This window comes from Podospora anserina, chromosome 5, assembly GCF_000226545.1.
Source record: "Podospora anserina S mat+ genomic DNA chromosome 5, supercontig 4".
Taxonomy (NCBI): Eukaryota; Fungi; Ascomycota; class Sordariomycetes; order Sordariales; family Podosporaceae; genus Podospora; species Podospora anserina.
The window spans coordinates 93,910-118,111 of NW_001914844.1; the positions used below are offsets into that span (position 1 = coordinate 93,910).

General features: G+C 52.0%; 9 protein-coding genes across 9 annotated transcripts; 3 read left to right on the forward strand and 6 right to left on the reverse strand.

Annotated features, from left to right (window-relative positions):
* Positions 1-186: 186 nt before the first annotated feature.
* On the reverse strand, positions 187-1,296 carry PODANS_5_3420 (uncharacterized protein; the record flags this gene model as incomplete). The annotated part of the gene is made up of 1 exon (XM_001904845.1): positions 187-1,296. One exon carries the CDS (start codon positions 1,294-1,296, stop codon positions 187-189), a length of 1,110 nt encoding a protein of 369 aa, XP_001904880.1.
* Positions 1,297-2,260: 964 nt separating this feature from the next.
* On the reverse strand, positions 2,261-3,000 carry PODANS_5_3435 (uncharacterized protein; the record flags this gene model as incomplete). Its single annotated transcript, XM_001904846.1, has 2 exons — positions 2,261-2,778; positions 2,991-3,000. The coding sequence occupies 2 exons, from the start codon at positions 2,998-3,000 to the stop codon at positions 2,261-2,263; spliced, it is 528 nt and encodes a 175-aa protein (XP_001904881.1).
* A 1,950-nt stretch (positions 3,001-4,950) lies between these two features.
* PODANS_5_3430 (uncharacterized protein) lies at positions 4,951-6,238 on the reverse strand (the record flags this gene model as incomplete). Its single annotated transcript, XM_001904847.1, has 2 exons — positions 4,951-5,699; positions 6,052-6,238. The coding sequence occupies 2 exons, from the start codon at positions 6,236-6,238 to the stop codon at positions 4,951-4,953; spliced, it is 936 nt and encodes a 311-aa protein (XP_001904882.1).
* A 474-nt stretch (positions 6,239-6,712) lies between these two features.
* PODANS_5_3440 (uncharacterized protein) lies at positions 6,713-7,460 on the forward strand (the record flags this gene model as incomplete). Its single annotated transcript, XM_001904848.1, has 2 exons — positions 6,713-7,243; positions 7,299-7,460. 2 exons carry the CDS (start codon positions 6,713-6,715, stop codon positions 7,458-7,460), a joined length of 693 nt encoding a protein of 230 aa, XP_001904883.1.
* Positions 7,461-9,113: 1,653 nt separating this feature from the next.
* On the forward strand, positions 9,114-9,683 carry PODANS_5_3450 (uncharacterized protein; the record flags this gene model as incomplete). The annotated part of the gene is made up of 1 exon (XM_001904849.1): positions 9,114-9,683. A coding segment is annotated over one exon (570 nt), but the record flags the coding sequence as incomplete, so codon positions are not given.
* Positions 9,684-11,986: 2,303 nt separating this feature from the next.
* Positions 11,987-12,488, forward strand: PODANS_5_3460 (uncharacterized protein; the record flags this gene model as incomplete). Its single annotated transcript, XM_001904850.1, has 3 exons — positions 11,987-12,146; positions 12,219-12,313; positions 12,369-12,488. Coding segments are annotated over 3 exons (375 nt in total), but the record flags the coding sequence as incomplete, so codon positions are not given.
* A 1,837-nt stretch (positions 12,489-14,325) lies between these two features.
* Positions 14,326-14,718, reverse strand: PODANS_5_3470 (uncharacterized protein; the record flags this gene model as incomplete). Its single annotated transcript, XM_001904851.1, has 1 exon — positions 14,326-14,718. One exon carries the CDS (start codon positions 14,716-14,718, stop codon positions 14,326-14,328), a length of 393 nt encoding a protein of 130 aa, XP_001904886.1.
* A 1,365-nt stretch (positions 14,719-16,083) lies between these two features.
* PODANS_5_3480 (uncharacterized protein) lies at positions 16,084-16,953 on the reverse strand (the record flags this gene model as incomplete). The annotated part of the gene is made up of 1 exon (XM_001904852.1): positions 16,084-16,953. A coding segment is annotated over one exon (870 nt), but the record flags the coding sequence as incomplete, so codon positions are not given.
* Positions 16,954-20,250: 3,297 nt separating this feature from the next.
* PODANS_5_3490 (uncharacterized protein) lies at positions 20,251-24,098 on the reverse strand (the record flags this gene model as incomplete). The annotated part of the gene is made up of 2 exons (XM_001904853.1): positions 20,251-22,780; positions 22,822-24,098. The coding sequence occupies 2 exons, from the start codon at positions 24,096-24,098 to the stop codon at positions 20,251-20,253; spliced, it is 3,807 nt and encodes a 1,268-aa protein (XP_001904888.1).
* Between the last annotated feature and the right edge of the window lie 104 nt (positions 24,099-24,202).

Genomic DNA, 24,202 nt, shown 5'->3' on the forward strand with positions numbered 1-24,202 from the left:
AAAAAAGAAATTGTTGGCTAGCCTGCCGCTCACAAAAAGAACCAGGAACTCCATAACCCATCATTGCTAGAACAAGCTGCCAGAACCCTGCAAAAAGCCCAAGCCAGAAACCAAACGCCAGTTTCCCCAATATACCGTTGAAAAGCCCCGTCCCTATCCTGGAAATAAATCCCCAGCCCCCAAACCCTAAACCGTCACCTTAACCTCAGCGCCCCCGTCCAAAAACCTCACCCTCCTCCTCTCCACCTTCTTCTTCACATCCGAGCTACTCCCACTGAGGCTAACAGCCGGACTCTCCCCTCGCCTCCTCCTCTGGCTCCTCCACGCCCTAGCCTCTCTTTCCTCTCTTTTCCTGTACTCAGCCAGCTGCTGCTTCCTCTTCACCGTCCTCGCATAGGCCACCGCAGCCGTAGGCTTAAACCCAATCCCATTAATCCCCGTCCCATCATCATCGCTGTCATCAGGGTCATAAATCGTAATCTCGTCGTCGTGCCATGTCAGCGATGCCCTTAAGGGATCCGTAATAACCGTTGTCGGTGGCTTCGGAGCAGCCGCCGTCGCCTCAGCCGCCGGTGGTTTCGGAGCCAAAATCGGGAGGTTTGTAAGTGTCATAGCCGGCAACGGAAGCTGTGCTTGCGGCTGGGGAGTAGTCTTTCGACTGCGGGGCTTTTTCGCAGCAGGCTTTGTCCTCGATGGTAGAGTAATTGCTCGAGGCGCGGTAGTGTGCGTGTTGGCGATCGTCTCCGACTGTTCCACCACCCCAGTATCAATCGCGAAACGGAGCGATTTTGGTGACGACTGCCGCTGCTTATCGGCGGTATCTTGGTGTTGTTGTTCTGCATCCTGCAGACTGTCCCGGGTAACCGCATCCGCTGTCACATTATCATCACCCATCACCACCTCCCGAGTCCTCGCCCGTTTGCGGGATCCCTCCTCCGAATTGTTCATGTCCATCTCTGATGACGAGGAGGTATCCATCGCGCTGCCAAAATCTGGGGGGGGTCCAAAAGAGTTTCTAACACTGCCGGTGCTGTCTCCACTACTGTTGTTGGGGACAACCCCACCCCCACTCGGCGTGGGCCCCAGGGCGAGGCCCCGGAACCTGTGTGCGACGCAGCTTCGGGGGCTTGTGCTGCCGTCGTCCGTTTGGGAGGAGTCGGGGCTGAAGGTGAACTGTTGTTGTTGATGTGCTGGAGAGGGGAAGTCGGGGATTTGACGTCCTAGTATCTGCTCGCGCTTTCGCTTTGGCGTTGAGAAGGGTGATGGCGCTGCCATTTCAGTTGTTGGTGTGAACATTCGAACGTTTCGGGAGGCGGCGGCGCTGGCGGTCAATTGCTGCTTGATGAATCCACCGAGCCTTATAGGGCCGCAGATGAGGTGCGGTAGTGCTTTTGGGACTCGATGATCTTGCCGACGATATAGCAGCTGTGGGAGTTGGGTGAGGAGACCTGGGAGGGGGGAAGGAGATATAAACAGCTGGCTGTACGGTAGTAGGTTCCAAAAACGTGGCAGTTGAGTGCAGGTGGTCTTGACAATGGATGGCTTGCCGATGCGCTACGCTATTGTTGGCCGCCCGGCGGTTGAATCGCTGAAGAAGGGAGTCGGAGTCTGAATGCAGGGCACCAGTGGCTTGTGCAGGGGTTTCGCCCCACTTTTGACAGTCGCATGAGCACATCGAGCCCCACCTTTTGCAACTTCAACTGATCACAATCGACCCAGAGACTCCGGTCCTCCAGTCAAACGATACGTCACATACCCGATTGCTATTGCTGTACACGTGGGATATGTTTCACAAAATCTTTTGGTGTCTATTAACTTCTAGTGTTTGACAACCAGGACCGAGTACAAACCCAACCTTTTGCCCAACCTGACGTTGATACCATCGATGCCAACCACGTCTTGCCCGTAGCCTTGTTTGCAACCACATCGCCAAAGAGACCTCTATAAATTTCCAACCAGACGCAGGAATTCTAAATCTTCAAGTCTCGGAGGCGAGTGAGCATCTGTTTAGCATACAAGGGGCGTTGGTATAATGTAGTCTCAGCTTTCTCCTAGCTTGGAGAAACACCATCCCAACCTCAACGCTTTGGAATCCTAGCTTGGAAGGGGTTGTGATCTCAGCATTGGGGAGTTGTAGTCCCAGCTCTTAATGCAATAGACTGGTACTTACATCATCACAATCTACACCACCCTCTATCCAGGCGATTGAGTCATTCTTCAACTTCACCATCTCAGCCCCTTGCGTGGCTTGCGCGGCTTTCTACACCGCGAGGAAGCCATCCAGGGAGCGCTTGATAGCGCCATGGTCCCGTGCGCAATCACGGAGGGTTTCATCCAAGCACTTGTTGAAATTTTCGCGCTCCCTGTCTTGCATCTTTATCGAGTTTGCGGCTACCGAGATGTCAGATTGCCCTTGCTGATCACCGAAAAGCACAGCCTTGTTGACCGTGAGCTCAATGGCAGTGACTCGATCATGAAGGGCCTGAACTGCTTGAGTAAGGGCATCCAACGTAGCAGCGTCGGTCGACAGAGCAGTGGCACCCGTGGCCGGCAGGTTGTTGTGCTTTTTGAGGGCCTCGATCGTGTCCCCTTGATCTTTGATCAAACGCGCTTGTTCCTGCAGGATCAGGTACATGTTGGCTTGCATGTTGGTGATATTCTGGCAGAGCTGGTCAATGTCGGCCTGTGTGTCATCAACACGTTCATCGGCAATCTTCACACCGGTTCCACAGGGAAAAGGAGTCGTCTTCTCGGTGATCGAGGGCAAGGTCGGCGATACTGTCGTCGGTGGAGCCCAAAGGTTTGTCAAGATCCTTGACGGCTTCTGTGGGTGCCATGTTCTTGGAGCCAACTGACACTGAAGACAGCCAATGCTCTACGTCGTCGCAACTGCCGAGGTCGACTTCAATTCCATTGATCTCTTCATCGCGCAACACCTGCATCACTGTTAGACACCGGAAGGAACTGCTCAGTGTCAATGGTCGAGATACTTGCCTGCATAATCTGAGCGAGCGTGATCACAGCATCAGGCTGGATAGCGGCGGGGTCGAGAACGGGAGCAGCGTTGACGGTTGAAGAAGCAGCCTGAGTCCGTCATTATGTGAAACAAAACGCTGAGAAAGTCGACCATGATAATTGACAGTGTTGGCATTGCAGCGGCATTTCACAGTGGAAACGAATGTGTATGGAGGCAAGCCAGGGTAGGGAACCATCGACGGCGAATGTGTTTGATCGGGGACTTACATCAACCGAACCCACGGCCGTCTTCTTGCGATGCTGGGTTTTTTTTCTTTGACTTCACCATTGTTATTCGTGAGCAGGCGGGCTGGCAAAATGGAATCGCGAGGAGGCGATAACAGAAGCGCGGGCCGGCGAAAACAGATGCTCAAGTGGACAAGAACGAAAGCCCCAACAGTGGAAAGAGAGGCGCAAGGAGGAGAAAAAGGAGCAGAGGAAGAAGAGGGGATCAGAAGAGGGCAATTTATACCTGAGTAGCAGAAGGTGGGGCCAGCCAATGGCCGGAATCAATCCCCATTGTTTACCTATTGTTCCCTATCATCGTAGCAAGGTGAATAGATAAGGGACTCACACGGTTAGTCAGCAAGGTATCTACGTAAGCTGGTTGGCTGATTTTTCCACTCGCGAAGAAGGAGCAACGCAACACTCGGAGAAATCAGGTTGTAGAAGAATACCCTGGAAGGGCAGAGGGCACAAGGCAGGAGAGCTTAGGTGGAAGTACGGTAGGGCAGTGGGAAGGTGAAAAAACAGGACGGGAGCAAGGAATACCAGCCATCAAGGTACTTGACGGGCATTGACACAAGGTATTGGGTCAGATAGACACTCAATAAGTAAGAGTCTAGAACATCTGTCAATATAGATATGACAATGCAGAAGCTACCGCACCCTATGATGGCCATGATCGTGGTCTAGTTCTCATCGTGCTGTTAAATCATCCCGCCACACCAGCCACACTGCACTGCCACCCCCTGATCAAGCTCTGATGACATAAGTATTGAACAAAGGCAGGCCACATTGCGTCCTTCCCAGTGGATGGCAAATGTCTTTTCTCTCCTATCATGACCTTGCTGTGGATGGTAATTTTCTTTGCTCTGCTTTCGTTTAAGACTCACGCAAAGTTGAGCCTCAAGGATCTATGATCTCTATGCATAGCAAGGGATGTTTACATACTCTTCTGGCAGAGGGAGGTGTTTGGAGTTCGGTGGTTGCAAAAAAGACTAATGTTTGCATTGTGATATCTAAGCTAAGTTATAAACTCACCAAAGAAATAACTTCTTCAGCTGCATCGACCGTATCCCCTCTGACACCCAGTGCCGCAGTGCGCACTCGTTGTCCCGCAGAAGCCACCAGCGCTGCAGCATTGATTGTTGAAGTCGCCACCGTTGCATGTCCACCCGCCCTTACTTGGGCCACAGCTGCCATCAACAGAGGGAATGTTGCTGGTAAGACAGGCACTCGAGAAGCTCTTCTGGCTATTTTCATTGTCAGTCGGGCACAAAACATATCAAGAGAACAAGAACCTGGAATGTTAGGTAGCTTACCATCCTTGACCGCAGTGACTAGCAGTTCCGCCACAATTCCCAGTGGCTGAACAACAGTTCCCAAACGCCGATCCCACACACGTCTTTCCATTGGAACCGCATTTTCCACCAGTCGAAATGCTCCCGCTTCCACTTGAGCAAGTGCCAAAGCTGGGCTGGCAGCCCACGCCACAGTGGTCCGTTGTTCCACCGCAGTTACCAGACGGCGAACAGCAGTTTCCAAATCCTGAGCCTGTGCAAGTCTTCCCGTTGGATCCGCACTTGCCATCGGTGGAAATAGTGCCACTACCGCTGTTGCATGTCCCGTAGCTGCTTTGCCAGCCAGCACCGCAGTGCGCAGTGGTGGTACCGCAGTTGCCGCTGGACGAACAGCAATTACTAAATCCTGAGCCTATGCACGTCTTTTGTTCACAGAGCCGCATGTACCATCGGTCGAGATGGAACCACTGCCACTGGAGCAGGTCCCGAAGCCGCTCTGGCAACCAGCACTGCAGTGATCCGTCGTGCTACCACAGAAGCCATTCCGAGAGCAGCATTTTCCAAAGCCAGAGCCCGTACAAGTTTTGCCATTCCTTGACCCACACTCCCAGTCAGTCGAGATGGAACCGCTCCCGCCGTTATATGTGCCAAAACCAGACTGACAACCTGCACCACAGTGATCACTGGTACCGCCACACCATCCTCTTGCCGAGCAACAGTCTCCAAAGCCAGAACCAGTGCAGGTCTTGCCATTGGCACCGCATTGACCGTCGGTGGAAATATTTCCTGTCCCAGCATCACAAGTCCCAAAGCCAGACTGACAACTGGCCGCGCAGTGATCAGTGGTGTTGCCGCACCAGCCTCCTGACGAGCAGCAGTCGCCAAAGCCGGACCCAGCACAAGTTTTGTCACCGTTTGCAGGGCCGCACAAGCCGTCAGTACTGACGTTGAACTCAGTGCAGATGCCGAAAAGAGATTGGCAGCCGGCACCGCAGTGTCCAGGCGAGTCTCCGCACCAGTTGGTAGATGAGCAGCAGGAACCAAAGCCTGAGTTGGTGCAGTTGTACAAGTTGGGATAACCACAAGAGCCGTCGGGTGAGGGACGCCAGTCCAAGGGATATTGCAGTTGCCGTAGCCATGCTGGCTGTTTTGTTGATGTGTCTTGTAAGCAGATGGGTATTGGAACGGAGGGAAAGGAAGTACTCACCAGCCATCTCCACAGGCGTCTTTAAATCCACAGCGTCCATCGGCACCACAGCCGGCTCCCCAGGTAGGCGTGCAAAAGTAGTCCTCTAATGAGTTAGGGCCACAGCTGTCATCGTCGGTGAGGACGCCCGTTTGCCATGCTGGAGGGTCGCCGGGACTCTGGGATAGGACACCGCCGAGGTTTCCGGCGAGGAGCCCCAAAAGGGTGGCCCATGAAACGCGCATCGGGTAGGGTCCGCTCAATGTCGGGCTTTTGTCTGTCGTGTGATTAAATGGTCAAGATTAAAGATGAGAAGGGGCGAGTCACCATGGTCCACTGCGTTACGCCTCACCTTACAGCGTCTAGTGGGAGAGTTGATCATGATATGGTTGACAACCTCTCTCTCACCCTCGAGCAACAATAGAGCTCCCACATGGCACTCACATGGGAATGGGCGGCAAAATGTCCGACGCTCCCACTTTGGTCCCCGGATTGATGGTTTTGACGGCAGCATGGCCTTGGCGTGTTCATATCAGACCTCTGGCACAAGTCCGTCACGTCCGGTCTTTGGATCAGCGCGTGTTCCAGACGTGCTCCGGGTGACATCGGGCCGGGCAGTAACCCCTTTCTTTCTAGAGCGACTGTACTTGCCGGGATCGGGATTGGAGTTTTCGGGGCGATGCGGCCCGGATACTCCGCTAGGAGCCCGATTGCTGACGGAAAGTCAGCGAGTTGAACAAGTAGTCGCGAGTGACGGAAAATCACCTGAGAATATTTTCATCTTTGCCACATGCAAGAGAACTTCGATCCCAGCTAGGTAGGTCCTTGCTTATGTTGCGAATTTCCCGTACTACTGACTCCAGACTCCCGGTAACGAGAGCAAGAAGAAGTTGATAAACATGTGTATAGTCCCAGCACAGCACTGGTATTCCTCATGCTGGAAGAAGGTCCTGTCGAGCATCTAGCCTGAAGTGCCCGCCCTGTGAGGATGACACTGGCAGGTATTAGTCGGACCGGCACAGGCCTTTGGGCCGCTGCTGTGCTCCTGCTCCTTCTGTGCGTGTCGCCGCTTCTTCATTCTTTTACAACAAACATCAATGTCGTCATCGCACCCAACACCCAAAATCTGCCTCGGCATGCTGCTGCCATCTCGATTGAGCGCCGTGAAACTGCCGCCATTCCCGACGCTCGTTGTGGCGTTGCCCACACCAACCCCCTCAAGCTCACCCCTCACGAGCCTCTTCTTTTCGAGGAACCTGTCGAGGGGTCATCTCCCTACCTGTCAAGACGTTCTGAAGGCTTGTCAAAGCGGCGAGACGGGCCGTTGTACTGCCATGACGGCCCCTGCATTGACAACAGCTGCTGCGGCCCCGACAATGTCTGCGGCTTTGGCCCTGATTTATGCGGGGAGGGCTGTCGTTCCAATCACAACGCGACGGCCATGTGCGGCGAGCACAGCGAGTTTGCTGAGATGCCTTGCGGAATGAAATTGTGTTGCTCGGCCAGCGGCTGGTGCGGTGTGAATATATACTTACCTGTGTGCTATTCTGAGCGACTGCTGACTGTCTACCTAGTCGACCGAGTCTTATTGCCACAATGCCGACCCCTTGCGAGGCACGCTGCCCTGTCAGGCCGGATACAGTTCCTGCTACACCACAGGCCCCCCATCGTGCCCCTACGGCGATGGCAGTACAGGTGGCCGTCAACTCGGAATCGCTTGTTTCGCCCGTGAGTAATGTCTTGCTGCGAGCCCGCCAAAACACCTATCTTATTTGTGACGTTGAATCACGATGTGCGAAGTGCGTCACGCCCAGACCAAACATTCCTGACCCGTGCATCAAGGTGTACATGGTATACACCATGACCACGGCCAACTTCCAGGGCATTGTGTACAAGGCCGAGCAGAGTATTAACGGCAAGATGGAAACATACTGCGACACGTTTGCGGGGAGCACGGATCGGTGTTCGGGGAAGAAGAACTATGACTGTGGGAATGGAAACTGGGTGGACAGCTGGACCGGGGAGCGGTTCTTGTTTTATGTCAAGGCGAATGACAAGGTGTATGATATCCAGGCCAAGGCGCAGGTATTTGAGGGTGTGTGGGATACGTGTAATGGGGCTGCGTTTGCGTGTATTCCTACTGTTTTTAGGGGAAAGGCGGGGTGTTGATGGCCTTTCGAGGTGTAAATAGCAGGGAGACGTGCTTCGCTGCTAGCGGGTGCCTGGCAATTTAGATATCCACAAAGACCGGCTTCCTTGGTCAACTCAAAGTCAATGGAACCTCAAGAACAAGGTCAACTGACACGTCCATGGTGGGAAAACGGTGCCAATACCCACCAGTGTTGGAGGGGGCTGGGTGGTTGTTGTATCTCAGCAGGATGTCTGGTATCGTGGGTTTTGGAGGTTGGAAGAGCGCTTGGGTGGATAACTGCAGGTTATGTGCATTGTCTGGGTTGATATTCCTGTGGTGGTACGGTTCAGTGGTTAAATACGTAAACTTTTGCCTGCATGTTCTGAAAGTCAGTGAATGAGTAGCTCTTGATAATGGCATGGTAAGGAGACATCAGCTCCGGGACCTTGATGAGCAAGATGTGACAAAATCGTCCCTTCTTCAACACAGCCTGGGCCCACTTCAGACTCCCTCGTGGTTCGGATGGCCCAGATCATCCGAACTTGCTCCAGGCAGGGAGCAGTGAATGGTTGCTCTTCACTTATGCTGCTCCCGTGCGCCGAGGGAACACGTCATCGTCCCAATAAACTCCGCGATATTCAACGTTTCCTCTACATCTGATCAAGGATGCGTTTTCGTCTAAAGGGATTCCCTCAATCTCTTATGATAAACAAAATTGTGTTGGGTCACGTTTGGTAATCTTTTTTGCCCATGTTGGAACAGGACACCGTGTTACTGCTCCATCACAGGTATAAGAACAGGGCACTTTCACCACTTGCCCTCATTCTTTTCCCCCATCACAAACTCGTCCTTCTCTGATACCGCAGGCACCTTCAGCTTACACCACCATCGCACATCATCACCACCACCCAAACGCTTCTTGTTGCCAGCCTCATTTCGTTGCGCGGCAAAGTTATTGATCTTTGCCATCGGGCGCAACACCACACTCAATCACAACCGCCCGCAACAGACCATCATCATCGGCTTCACATTAACAAGTCGCCCATAGACCACGGCTGTCATATCTCTTAAAACCCTCTTCACCCAAGTCTTCGGGGCCTCTTTCCTTTCTTTGTAAGTCCCACCCATCACCCCCTTGGCAGAACGCCAAGCCTTCAGGGGTAGTAAACAAAGACCCACTAACAAATCCCAACACCACAGCAACTACGACAATGGTCCATACCAAGTACGGTCCCAACGTCCCCGGCATGATGTGTAAGTCTCCTTCCACTTTTTCCTCCCATCATCACCACTAACCCCTTTTCCAGTTCCGCAGATTCAGCACCCCGGCGCCACAACCGGCCTCGACGCGAACAACAACCCCTACGTTTATATTTCCGGCCTCCACGGCTCCGGCCGCCTCCCCCAGCCGCCTCCCCTCACTCACCCTGGCTTTCCTGCCGCGAACCTCATCAACTCCACCGGTGGTGCTGGTGCCGAGCCTGGGTTCAACTACTTCTTTCCTACCGAGCACGCCGATGTTATTGTGCTGCAGAGTGCGGTTGCGCCCTGGAAGTTGACGGAGGGGTATACTCGGTTGGACTATTGGACTGTCAAGGTGCCGGGGAATATTACCATGGGGGAGTTGCTGGCTGGATTAGGGGTGAGCAGCGGGAATGGGGGGTTGTATGTTGTTTATCAGCAGGGGAATGGGAAGTGGGAGCATCAGGAGAGTATGACGGGGGTGGATGGGAGGTTGATGCGGCGGAGTGTGAGGGAGATGGGGTGGTGCAGGAGGGGCAGGGAGGGGAAGGTGAGGAGGACTTATATTTGGGTTCAGAGGGTTTAATGCCGGATGGGGATGGGGGGTTGATGCGGTGGTTTGATGCCGGCTGGGGTGGGGGGTTAAGAGGGTTTGTTGTGGGGGTAACTTTATGAAGTATCGGCTAAGGGGTATGGGTATGACAGGTGGTGAAAGGCCAAACAAGGAAAAAAAGTAGTCAGCGGCTCAAAGGTGGCAAGGGGCACGCCCGGGTGAAGGGTCTTGGTGGGTATAGCTATTAATGCAGTGTTTCTCCCCTGAGGTGATGCATCGTTAAGTTTCATTTTTCGGTTGCGGTGATAACGAATCTTAGGTATATTTGTCTGGTCAGTATCTCTGAAGCATAGGTAGGAAACACCATCCTGGCTATGCTGAATCTATTTTGCGTGTGGTATGGACGCCATCAGCTTAGGAGATGGTATTTGCGTGCAATGATGCTGACTTCATTGAGTACTCAGGCCGCTGAAGGTTGTCCGGTATGCCATGAGTCAACCATTGCAGTTGTTGCTCATTGTAGTTCGAATCGCGGTGATATCTGGGGGCAGGTCAAGCTCCAAACAAGACTGCCCCCAATCGAATACACCAGACCGTCCAAGAAGCGGAGAAGATCTACCGAGTACTTTTGAGCTTCTTTTGCCTCCTTCACGACGGCCAGGAACTTGTCGACGTAATCTTTGATGGTAGTGCAGCAAATCTTGTTGGCCTTTGCCAGGTCAACCCCCTTTTCCTTCATGGTGACCAAGATGGCATTTGGAATATGGGTCTTGCCGCTCTTCATGGCGTCTTGTTCCTCCTTCTCCCAAGAATAAAGATCGTTCACGAGAGCAAAGGCAATTTACCCGGGCCGGCACAGGTCCGAACACACCGCTTTTTCCTCATCTGGGATGCTGATGGCACGGCCAAAGTAGAGCATGCCACTCCGGAAGCTGCCATATGTTAGCACCCAAGAAAGAATAGGCCCTATAGGATATACCCACGTCTTTCCAAAGTCTTCGTTTCGATACTCGATGTAGTCAGCCAACCTGAAATGCTGTGCTCTCGAGCAGTCCCCACCGCCGCCACCCTGAAGAAACTCCTGCCAGAGTTTAAGAGCTACTAGCTCCCGGTCTGGATTGATTCTAAGAATCTCCGAGACCATCCATGTCTGAATCTTCTTGATGTTATTGATGGACAATTTGGGTACCGCGTCATCGTTGTTGGTGGAGTGTTCGTTCTGCAAGGCGAAGCCGGAGAGGACCTCAGTCAGTGTTTCTTGCCCTTCTGTCTCTTCCGCGTTCTCAAAGACATCGTCATTGAGAAAGCTAAACTCGTTAGCATATGTGACGATGGCCAGCCCGTCCGGGAGGCATTCCGGCATTGAAAGGGGCACGGCGTTGGACTTGGGGTGAAGGCCACCTCGGTCTGCCGTACCGTGTCAGTAAATGATTTGTGTCTGAGCAAGGAGGATAACAGGGTAGGCAGCTACATGATCCAACCGGGGCGACATTCTCTTTCCAGTCTTCAATTGCGCCAATGATGGCTAGGTCGGTGGTCTTGTGATGATGGTGGATTCGAACCTTGATGCCATCACACAGGCCTTGAGTGTCATACACGGATGGATCAAGGACGTATGAGTATTGGAATTCCATTTGGGTGAAAGATAGGATGCTAGAGTAAAGTTTGAAGTAGCGATCTAGGTAGGAATATGAAAAAAGCTTTAGTCTTGTTCGCTACCCACAACCGTCGTCCTTATATACACTGGGCTAAGCCTTTACCGGTCAGAGACAGCCCCCATCTTGTGGTCGAGTGGCTGCAAAGTACCTACCCAAATAAGAATATGCTTTAGGTTATGGCAAGAAGCCCCAGGTGCAGCATCCGAAACACATCGGAGCTTTTGCCTCGTACAGATCTTGGATGAGATTACCCCAGACAAGAGGCGTCAAATATCAGGTTGTTCTGCCAGGAAAAAGGGCCGCTGTGTGACAGATGTAACCACATTGGCAACCCTTACAGGTTTCTGTGAAACCAGCATGATAATCCTCTTTTGTAGAACAAGTACAAGAGCGCATTATGAATCAGGATTTAGTCCCGAGTCACATGCATGACCAATGGCTAATGTAGAATGATGGGAACAATGGGATCGTCTGTTTCTCAACACTCTTAACAGCTCGGCCTGTCTCTAAGTGGGATAGGGATGTCAGGTGCTGCTCTGCTTTCATGGGTTTTTGTCCTCAACCGATCGCACCACGGAACCTTCACCATTCAGGGTGATCGTGAACAGGAGGTTTTTAGACCAGAGCCATCTTAACGGGTCATCTCTTGTTGTTGTCACCTCTGCGGGACTTGCTTTCTACGGTCTTGCACTGACTATCTACCGCATTTGGTTTCATCCACTCGCTGGCTTTCCTGGTCCAAAGCTGGCCGCTGCGACAGGGTGGTACCAGACGTATTACGAGGTTATGACCTACGGAAAGCTTTCTTTCAAGCTTGCAGAACTGCATACAAGATATGGTATGGCATTCCCTACCTGCATGCTAGGTTGCTGATGGATTTGCTGACATGGGCTATCCACGCAATCTGTAGGACCAATCGTGCGATTTAGTCCTTGGGAACTCTCCATCAGAGACCCGGGATTCTACCAAAACAGTTATGCCCACGGTTCTGTCCGCCGTACTGAGGTCAGTTTGCGACAAATAACGGCACTCGGCTTTGACGGCTCTCACATGTTTACAGAGTTTCATGAGCTACACCGCTTACGACAGAAGCCCCTCGAACCATTCTTTTCTCGTCGTGCAGTTGAGTTCAAAGAAGACCCGATTGCTCAGAAGGCACAATTTATCGTTGCTCGCATAGGAGAGTGGATTGGCAATGGCACACCTTTGCAACTGGAGCTTGCTTATTTTGCTTATGTCACGGATGTTGTTGGGGAGATTCTCTTCGGGGGTGAGAACCTGAGTTTGTTGGAACACAGCGAGTTCGCACCTGATTGGTGAGTATAATACTTGAGGTACATTTCCTTAGATATTTGCTTGCGCCCAGCACCCACCTGAAACCTCCCAGGGGGGACATGATGAATGAGATGAAAAAGCATACGCCGATTATGCTTAACGCTACTTGGGTGGCGAGGTAAGGCCAACCTGCAATTACCTACCTTACTAGAAAGTCAAAGTTAACATAGAGTCAGAATTCTTCGCAAGATATCAGTTGTTGTTCTAGTGAAACTGCATCCGGGAGGAGCCAGCTTCACAGCGTATGCCAAGGTGGGTTGCCGAACACACTGCTCATGAAAGAAGGCTGATGTTCCGAGACTATTGACCGCCTCCTCAACCACACCATCCAAGATCTTCAGAATCTAAACATTGCCGAGATCAAAGCCCGGCCGGCCGTTAAGCGCACTATTGCGCAAAATCTCCTGCTCTCGGATATGCCCACGCGGAAATCGTTCCGTCGACCAGATATGGAATCGAGCCAGATCAGGGCTTCGAGATGGCGTTTTTTTCGCAGTGCGGAATGAGGCGTTGGTCCTCGACTTATGATACTGGGTTTGAAAGGGTGGGCAATGGAGTCATAGAAATATGTTCGCTGCTGAAAAGAGGAAGAAGAGGAGGAGGAAGATGAAGAGATGTTTTAAATGGCAGCGGACTCCTGAAATGTCACACGCTGAAAGAATCACGGGGTAAAGCCACATCGCGGCACATTATTCAGCTGCAAACCTATCACGCTTCACTCCAGTCCCACCAGCCACACTTGGCCCCTGAGCTGATAGTAGTTGATGATGACGATGATGAGCAGAAAGGAACAAAAGGGGGACAAGAACAGGGAGAAAAAACGGCATCAAAGCTATCTCATGAACCTGCATATTGCTTTCACTGCCTATCTCTAAGCCCTTGTCAGTAGGTGTGGTCGTGCGTTCTGGGTTGTTGCTATCATGCTCAGCTGAAAATCAGGTAGGACCATTGCCCCCAGGTCAGGGGCATCACCTCACCGCATGGCATAGATATCCTAATAATCAAGTCTCTTAACCACATCTTCCAGCACGTTCGTCACCCACGAGATGGGAGCTCGTAAGCTTTGTTCACCCTGTGTATTTTACCCGCGGAAAAAAAAGTCTGTGATATTTCCTGTGGCATTGTTCATACCCAACGCCAGTAAAAGGTGAAAAGGGGTAAGTGTTAAGGTTGAAACGCAAGTTCAGTTGGGCATACCAACCTATATAAGCCCAATCTTGGAAGTATTCTTAGTAGGTTTCAATGTCATGTCAAAAACGGTCTTGACTCGTTGTGTTTTTACTATGTTCACCTCATAGTCACTTTCCATCAATTTTCATTGTTGCCCATAAGATCTCATTAAGCGGTCGTAGCTAGCCCATTTATAACTTCATCCTGGCAGATAATGCCCCTTGACAGGCCACCTTCTTTACCCAGCTACTCCAAGAATTCGTCCCAGCTAAGAAATTCCACAGAAAACACCATAGTCCGTGTTAAAGAGCATGCTCCGGCAGCTAGCACCCTTAGCGCGGAGCATACCATGGTATGGTGACTCCATTAGATAACTGTAGAAGGTGGTCGAAACCTCACAAAGTGACTCAACTCCATCACGAGCCAGTGAAATAAATCAGCAGGTTGGGGACGACGCGTAGTTTGGACGAACACCTGCGTGCACCCCCCCAGCCTGAGTATCTACCCCCTAATCAACGATGGCCATACCTCTCCAACAACCGAGCAGCACTCTCCCTCAACACCGCCGGCTGAATTGCTCCTCCCCTGGGGTTTTTCCCAACAAAATCGTGGTACTGGCCCAACACAGCTGCAATAGCTTCCTTTCCAGCATAGGGGAAATCTGTCCCAAAGAGGACCCGATCAGAGCTCGTGTAATCAAGGAGGCTCTCCAGCTGGGCAGTGGAGCTAATAAGCGCGGTGTCAAAGTAGAATTTTGCAAACCCAGCTTTGACGTCCTCGCGCGTGATGTTCACCATCCCCGCCAAGGCCGGGTTGAGCAACAAGCACTCGATACGATTGGCCAGGTAAGGGAGTGTTCCTCCCGCGTGTGAGAGGATGATGTCGACGTCGGTGTAATCACGCATGATACCACCAAAGACGATGTCAACCGCCGCGCGAGTTGTAGCAATGGGGTAGTCGATTACCGGCTGGGGTAGTCGATTACCGGCTGGGGTAGTCAATTACCGGCTGGGGTAGACTGCTCGCAATAAACCGAGGGGTGATGTCGAGCGTTGTCGGATGCAGGAAGATCAAGGCGTGGTAGTGGTTGAGCTTTTCCCAGATGGGCTTGAACAGAGGGTTTGACGGGAGGTACGAGCCGTAGGATGTGAACACCGTGACGCCCTTGCAGAGCTTTTGCTGGCAATAAAGAAAGTCGATTTCATCGAGCGTGCCGTCTACATCCTGCCAGTCGGGAAGTACCCTGAAGAAGGCCAGACGGGAAGAGTTCTCGGACGATGTGGCATACGTGGCAAGCTGGGTGTTGAGAGCACGGGAACGGTTGCGGGCAGCTTGGCCGGTACCGGCAATGGAAACACCCGGGGCAGAGACGGAGAGAATGCCGAGGGAAGCGCCAGAGAGATCAAGAGAGTTGATGGCCGCTTCGGGACCAAGTAGGCGAGGGAAAGTTGGAGGGATCGCCGCCTGCTGTTTCGATGGCCGCCACGTAGACAGGTGGAAGGGCATGAACGTGGACGTCGATGAGACCAATAGGGGTCCCAGAGCTGGTGTTGCTATCCATCGTAGACACTGAGGACTTGAAGACAGTGATGCTTTCAGAAGAACTTAACCAGCAACGAGCACTGGTTTAAAATGTACTTGCCCAACAATGATTGAGACCCGTGACATTTTGACGTGATTGGCAGCGGCTTCGGACAACTGGCCTGGTATCATGAGATTAGATGAAAAGGAGGAATATCACCGATTCTCCAGTGCAGCGTTCACAGTGGTCTCTTCAAAGCTTTTGGCGGAAACAATTTTGTTTACTGTGCAGGAGGCAACTAAGTGCGGCGTCTCAAGGTGCTTTGCTCCTCCCTGAAATACTATTAGCTTGGTGATCATGAAGATCGCTAACTGGATGTAGAATGGCTGTTGTTAGTTCTGGCGTGTAAGCGAAGCTTTTGAAGGCCAAGACGGGAGTTGGGCAAGGGACCGGGAAGGTCTTGCCGTGCATGATTTTCAGCACAAGACTCTAAGTTTAAGGGACACCAAGTCTGGTGTTACAGCCAGAGATAAGACTTTCAGTCAGACAATCATACCAGAACAGATTATTCCTATTCCCTCGCTCATCAAGAGATCGTATCAGCATAGCCTTGTACCCTGCATGTATTCGAACAGATATATACCGCCCAGAATCTGACAAAGGCAGCAAAAAGGGTCCGACGCACTCTTATCTCTCACGCCACGTTCAACTGTCAAAGCACAGCATCAGCACACCCCATGAAACCCTCTCAATCCCCAACCCCATCCCTCACCAACCTAACCCCACCGCCCATAAAACCCAAGCTAAACCCCTTCCTCGGACTCCCCTTGCCCACCACCATTTCCTTCTTCGGGCTGGCATCCATAACCCCAACCCCCTCCCTAATCCTCTTGGGACTTTCTTGTTGTGGTGTCGTCTCCTGTGCCCTCAACCCCCTCCTCCTCTCTACCTCCACCACCAACCCCTTCAGATACACCTCCGCCTGCACAGTAGCACTGTACGCCTCAGCCGTCCACAACCAAACATTGGTCCTTCTCGGATCCGCCCCCGCCGCCAGTAATGTCCTCAATACCAACAAATTCCCATTACTACTCGCAAAATGCAACGCGGTATTCCCATCCAAATCAGCGTTTCTCAACGCACTCTCCGCTCCACCAGGCGCGTACGTTAGCAGCAACTGAACAACTGTGTCGTGCCCATGTAGTGAAGCTTCCATGATTGCGTCCCGCCCTCGTATATCCTGCCTGACGATACCCGCTGGGTGGAATTCGCATAGGCAGTGGACTACTTCTGTGTGGCCGGCGGCAGAAGCGAGCATGAGTGGTGTCTGATGGTTGTCATTCAGTGATGGTGTGATGTTATCGTCGTCATCGGTGGGGGTGTTATCGGCTGTTCTGGTTCGTTCGTGGCCGAGGGATATCAGCAATCGACATATTTGTAGATGGCCCAATGAGGCGGCGAGGTGGAGGTTGGAGTTGGACAGGCCGAAGCGTTCGTCTGGGTCGGGGTTGTGGAGGAGGTGAGGGTGGGATTTGAGGATGCGGGCGACGAGGAGGTGGTCATTGGAGCGGATTGCTCGGCGGAGGCGGATGGAGGGGTCGATCCTGGAGTTGAGGAGCTGTTAGTGGTGACTAGAGTTCAAAATGGTGGGTGGGGAGGGGCAAGAAGGTGTTAACATGAGAGACGAGGACAGGAAAGGGCACGTACATGGTCAGCTCGCGCTTTGGGCGTGGGCAGCTGTGGTGACTTGATGATCGTGGAGAGAGTCAGTGCGATGGTTGGTGGGGATGGAGTGACGTCGCAGATCGTGGCCCAAGCCTGGAACACAGCGCTTGGGCTTCCGCGCCGTCAAGTCCGAAATGCGGGGTGGCGCAGGTACCCCGCCATTAGCCTGCGCATGATCCCTGCAAGTTCAGCCCTACCACAACAACAAGAGACAACAGCAACGACATCAAGTGGTAGGTGGTACCATGTGCGAGGAGGGCGGAATAAACTATTTCTATAGGTATACCATGAGCCTATACTTGGGCATCGATATAGTCCAGGCTACTTCCACCAGCGAGGGAACCGGGTAGTTAACCCGAGTCGGTACATCCCGTCCACCACCAACGACAACCACCCAATCATCATGAACCACACAATCGCATATGCCAGCCTGAACCACTTGCGACTCGTAACAGACAGGCCCTCATCGATCAAGGCTCGACCATCCCTCTCTGCTCTTTCCATGCTCGGCGTCCACCAGAACGGTCCACGGACTTGAACCATGAAGGCCGCAACGAGGAGCAGCACACACCGAACAGCCAGTATGAATCTCAACTGCTTCCCGGTCATCCTGGCCCGCCGAGCCCCGGGCTTGCCATCTCTGCCGACTGCCGCATCGATGTTGACCAGCTCATGAAAGCCCAGGAAGACAATCGTTGCGAAACCCTAACCTACTGTTAGTGAAGAACCACACCGTGTTTCATTGAAATACGAGCCGCCTCACTAAGAGCAATCCCCAAATTAGCAACCCAACCGGGTCATCCAGGTGGTTTCCAACCTGTGAACGGTCTCCAAACACTTTCAAGGTAGCAGCCACGAGAGCATACCCAGATGCAAGTGTGACGAACTCTATCCCGTCCACCAGCCTGTCCTATTTCTCGGTGCCGGGGATGTATGACTGGACGATTGGTTTGACTTTGTTGAACTTGGCTTTGGGGCGTTGACGGGGCTGAATCTCCACGACGAAGTTACCGGGGTTGTGTTGGTAGGGTTGTCCAAAGTCTGCTAGTGGAATTGGGTCTTCCAGAGTCATGGGGGGATTAGCGCTGCTTAGGGTACTGGCGATGGTGGGTTGGGAGTCCATGATCAGTGAAGAATTATAGCGAGTGACAGGATCAAAGAATCAGGGGAGGCAAGGATAATATCACAGTAACGGGTTGGAGTATTTCACCGTACCTGCACATTACTTTCCGTTCGAACATCCGCGAAGCGTGGCTCTGGTGGCTGAACATGAACATGTGGCTGCCGTTCACAACCCACCTCGCGGTCACATGGCTTTGGCTTCGATCCGCATCCACACTTCAAACTCTTCTTTCGAGGCCATATATTTGAGCACTTCTTTTCCCTTTTCCAATCACACTTGCGAGGTGTCCTCTCTCATGTTATCGCAAACTAACAGTTTTCCATTCGCCACATCATTCGAAAATATGTCGTCCTCGCTAGCGCAGTTTTCCAAGCCCCCGACTGAGCTTCGATTGAAAATTTATCGATCAGTGTGGGAGCCCAGAACGGTCGTCCTCTCGTACGGCAAGCAAACAACACCTCCGATCACACTCTCCATCAACTATGAGGCGCGCCAAGAGACTCTTAAGCACTACCACCGCTATACCTGAAGTTCCTCAGAGCCAGCCTCAATCCTGACTGGAGGCTTTCTGCCTTCCCAATATACCGCCGTGGCTTTGTCAATCAACAACTGGACATTGTCTCCGTCGCCAATCCCAACATGTCTTTCCCGGAACCACGCGATTAACGAGACGTGCGACGGGAATTTCCGACACTCAATCAGCCATGCCTTCACATCACTCTAACCAAGTACGCCGATCTTGAATTGCTGCACAACCTTCAATCACTCATTTCCACCATCGACTTCCGGCCATTCATAACAGCGAGCGACCCCAACCCTTCGTTCTAGGTCTTTCGCCAGGGCTCGCATACATGCCTTTCGGCAACGAATACCTGCCTTTGGGGTACTATGTGCTACCAAGTAACTTGCCATTTTGCGGACGACGAACTAAGTTGGGGCCTGGGATCGGAGCTGGGTACTTAGCATATAGGGGGCCTTGATTACCTCCGGCTTTATTGCGATGATGTAAAGGATTGAAAGGCCTGAATGGGCTGGGGAAATTACTCCTTAAGGATTATTACGGTATACCTGTATCTAACCCTAGATAGCTTTCTACGAGGTTGCTGTTGCTATGTAGCGCTGGCTTTCGGTCATGAAACGTGACACACATATACACACAGAGCGAACCCAACCCTGCCCGATACCTTACCGCATTTGCCGGTTTTCTGCCTCGGTCCCCCGCTTACCCATGTAGCTAGGTGCGAGAATGCAGTTTTCCATTCATCCTCAGAAGAAGAGTGCAACATTCTGGATGAAGCACTAGGCAGTGCGGCGAGGTTGAGGAGAGGACCGCGGAGCACCTTATAGCAGGAAAGGAAGAGATGGGTGGGCAAGTGGATAGATTTAGGCTTCACTACCATGTTTCGTCCACCTCCTTCGCTGATGAGTGGTCTCGGGTCTTATCATCTTCGCACCGATAATCCCGACATTGATGAGCCCATCGGGGAGGTTGTGCATGCGCTGTGTCGATCAAACTTCATGTACGAGGGTCACTCTCATCGAGCCTCTGATTGGTTTCCCGAAGTGAGTGTCAAATTTGAATTATGAATTCTATTGTGCCACGGCTCGTAGGAATGAGCGTGTGTGTGATGAGAAATCGCGCCCATACTATGTCGAAGCAGGGTTTGACAACTGGCTTCAGGTGAAGAAAAGATATCATGATTCTGGTAGCTGAAATATCAGCGGGAAATTCAGAGGTCGGGGTTTTCGGTGGGTTGGCTATGACGGGAATTTGTTTTGCTGAATACGAGGCGAGTCAGGGGACCAGGTTGAGGACTCTTCGGGATGGACGCAGGTTATTGAAGATCAAGAGCCGAGCTTCTTGAAGAAACATGTCATGAAAAAGATGCGCTACATACTCCAGCTGATCAGACACCCTGGGTTCATCAGGATGCAGTGACTCCCATTTAAAACATCAATAACAACATAAGGTAAGGATGGCTTCGACGTATGAGCGACGGCTGAACCATCTAACATGCTATCTAGGTAGTCAAAGCCATGAGAACGTGAGGCCCCTGAAGCACCTTGTCAGACCTTCGTCTGCTTGGGCCTTTCCTCGGACATGTCCGTTTCCTGGCGTGGTCTGGACTGCAACCACTCCTTCTCACAACTCTCACAGCGCCCTGGCGATTCTGGCAAATCATATAAATGTCTGAAAGACGGGTACAAATCCTTCAAATGTGGCCGTTTCTCAGGCTTCACTTCCAGCATCTCCCCAATGATGGGCAAGATCTTCAGCACAGGTTCGATTAGCTTCGGCATCACACTTTTGTCGGTATTGCTTTGGCGTGCTCGTAGGACCTGGAAGTAGTCTTCAAGTTTGGCACCGCCAGCGAGCGCGCTCCGGTAAGTAAACCAATGGGGTTCTTCAAGCCCGGCGTTATGAGATTGCAGGCCTAGCCATTCTCTAGGATTATCCCGTGGCAACCCTAGCAAGACAGATGTCATTTCGAAGAATATGCAACCGAGTGAGTAGACGAGGCCCGGGAGGGTAAGCGAGTCGGGATGATCCATGGAAGACTCGTCAGTTTCTGGGGGAATGTAGGGGGTCTTGTACTTGGTGAGTCTGCCAGCGGGTTCTGTTGGTGTCTCGAAGTGGCGGGTCAAGCCTATGGTTCCAATGACCGGGAGCCCAAAGTCGTCGATGAGAATCTTGCGGAGGTTGATATCTGAATATTGTATCCCGATGCCAGAGTTCCAAAGGTAGAGCATTGCTCGAGTTAGGCAACCGAAATAACTGCAAAGATAAGCTCCCATCCAGGTGTTGTCGGATTTCCTGGTCGAATCTTCCCCAGTCTGACTGTCGTGGAAGTCCTCTAACAAGACCTGCAAGTTTGTTTGTGCGGGTGGGTAGACGGCCACGCCGAATATGTGCTTCTTGATTACCTGCGACGTCGATAGTGTGCTGATTTCCTGTTTCCGGCCCCGCCGCTGGCGTACCTGCCTTGTGCTCAGACAATAGTCCTCGAATGAAGCCACGTACACAACGACATGTGGATGTTGAATCCCTGATAGCTTGCTGAGCGCTTGCAAAGTCGATCGACGAGCTGTTGAGTCTGGTCCAGGCGGACGGTCATGAGAACGACAGACAATCACTTTTAGGGCCAGGGACCGCGGATAGGTGACATCAACGGGAGCTTTAACACGATATGTGATCGTGGATCCTGAGTCTCCCAGGGCTTCCCCCTCCTGAAGGAAGGGAAAGGGCGGCTTAAGGTATTCTTGACCCCGATGGTGAAACACCTTGTGAGTCGTCAGGTTTAGACCAGCTTGGCGCACGGGTTCCACCCATGCATGCTCGGTTTCCCAACCAGCGGAATCCCACTCAAACTTGTCTCTATCATGCGACTCCAAAAACTCCTTTAGAGTCATCTGCTGTTCGTTCAAGTAGTCAACCGAGCCACGTTCCCAAAAATCGGACCCGCTGTAAGAACGCGGCCTTGTGGCCTCTCGGGGGCGGACATCATCTGGAGAAGCCTCGAATCGTGGTGAGGACCTGGCCATTGTCGTTTTGTCACCAATCGCTCTTTCCGAACTGGGAACGGTTGCTGCTCCAGGGCCGGGGTGCGCTTCTTCGTAGGTGCGAAGGTCAGGCCGGGTGTCCTGAAACTCCAGCGGCCCTTGGTCATCTGGCAAGTTGCTCAATACCCGGGTGTTAAAATCCTCGAATGATCTATCTGCGGCGACAAAACGACCGGTTTTACGGTGAACCGGTTCATTGGAGTGGTCTGGATAAAAGCTCTTGCTATACACCGATCCGAGAACAGGAGGTAGGGATTCCGACGGAAAGGCCGGGTTAGAAGACAAGCCCTCATCATCAGATTGGGCATTGGTGCGAACGTCCGAAGGGATATCCTCAAACTGTAGTGGCCCTTCATCGTCCGGAGTGTCACCGAACAGCCGATTATCAGAACCCTCCTCCGTCGAACCATTCTGTCCACTAGCCGCTTGATCTGAGTCAACGGAGATATTATCATCATCGATGTATCTTATTGATAGGAAAGCCAACGACTTCAGGTGTTGGGCAACGTGTTTAACCATCTTTGCGTAGTCCACAAAACTCGGCCTGTTATCACCCGGTGACTTCGGCGAGTCATGCTGTTGTGTGTCGTTTCCGCCAAACGAATATTCGACATCCTCGTTTTCTGCTGCTTGCTTTCCCTTGGACGGGGCCTGTGTGATTCTAGATTGCAACTCATAGACCGCAAGAACATCCTGATTGCAAAGCGGGCAGATATTGGCGTTCCGGGTAACACGCAAGATATTGCGTGTTACTTTTCTCACGACCCTGGACTCGGTCATGGCGCTGTGTCTTGTCTTGATGTGCTCTCTCAATTTGTCCCCCGTGGGAAACTCGGCATACTCGCCGGGTTCAACATCACAATACCACACCGTGTTGTGAATCTTTTGTGCCCATTCCTTTGAATGGGCCTCCTCCATATGCTCACGCCACTCGGAGAGCTTGGAGAAGTATCTTAAATTGTCGATGCACTCCTCGGAAATGCAGACGTAAGGTTCGAGATCATGTTGAAAATGAGCTCTAGCTGTTAGGTTAACGCTGTCTACCTGTCTACCCCAAAATGGAATGACAAAACTTACCTCCACCATCCGTGTTTTTCCAAGTCGGAAGTTTTCAGTTCGCGCGCGCACCACTGGCATTTACAGAAGCCGAGACCGTTCTCTATTTTTGGCCGTGGGGGATACGAGTAGCCTTGGCCAAACAAGCTAACTGTGGCATTGTCCAAGACTGAAGCAGGTTTTGAAATCTCCTTCTGAAATCTGGATTGATCTAGTACCGACGGGCTGGTTTGAGATGTGGCATATATTGGCTGGTGAAATGGGGAGCTGCTTGAGCGATGGTGCGCTTGGGACGCAGGCACCGGAATTCGCACTCGAATATCTGCTTTGGACTGGTTGGGTTCTGAATTAGGACCGACAGATGGGAGATATTGGCGAGGGGTAGCGAGCTTTTGGTGATGTCTCCTAACATACAGAAGTTTGAGTCGTCGAAATGTTATGGATGAAGCTAGCTGTTCTGCAAGAGATTCTGATACTCCATCCAATCTTCCCTTGACAAAGAGCAAGGCGATCCTTTCGAATTCAGATATCTCTTCTGGGTCCACTTTGAGAGCGTATGCTTTGACTCTAGATGCCCAGCTTCCCATGGATGATTGGCGAATGATGGAAGCTAGACGCTGAAGCCTCTCGATGGCTTCGTGGATGGCGTCGAGTGCAGCGGCGGCGACCGGCTCTGGAAGAGCTTGATTCGAATGATTCAAGATTAACGATGGATTGAACCGGGCTAGGTTGGATTGCAACAGTTGGAGGAGTCGAAGAACCAGATTGTGGACTTGTGGATGGTCTCTAAGTCGAGCATCTAGCGACGCCTCAGGTTGAGCAAAAACCCCAACGAAGGCAGTCCAAAGCTGAAAACGCTGGTGGTACTCCCGAATAATGTGGTAGTTCTTCGCCTCCACGGGCTCATTATCGACTGTTTCGTCCGTTAGGAGCCTCCGGAAAAGACTTTCACAATCTCGAGCTCGCTCATAAATTTGGTTATCATTGACCAGGATGGCGGTTGAAGTTGACATCTTGAAAGTACGTGTCGAGATGTTCACGGAGAGGAACTGGTGTTGTTGGTGGCATGTGGTCGTTGCGCAGATGGTTTTTTTGATTGGGTGCATGTTATACCGGTCAATCTGTCTTCTGAAATGACAAAGAATGCCTGGGAAAGAAGACTTAAATGAAGACTGCCTTAACCCTAATTGGGCCGAACGAATAGTGGTCGTAGCACACTGATAAACCTGCCTGGAAGTCGTCAGCGATACGCGCCTGACACCCAACCCCGCATCACACACCCCCGCTTTTGAATACATGCATGTCAGAAAGCAGATCAGTCATTCCATGGCTACTTGGGTGTTTCATCTAGCATATGGGCACCTCTACACGGTAACTTCGAGCTCACCGTCACGAGGTTGAA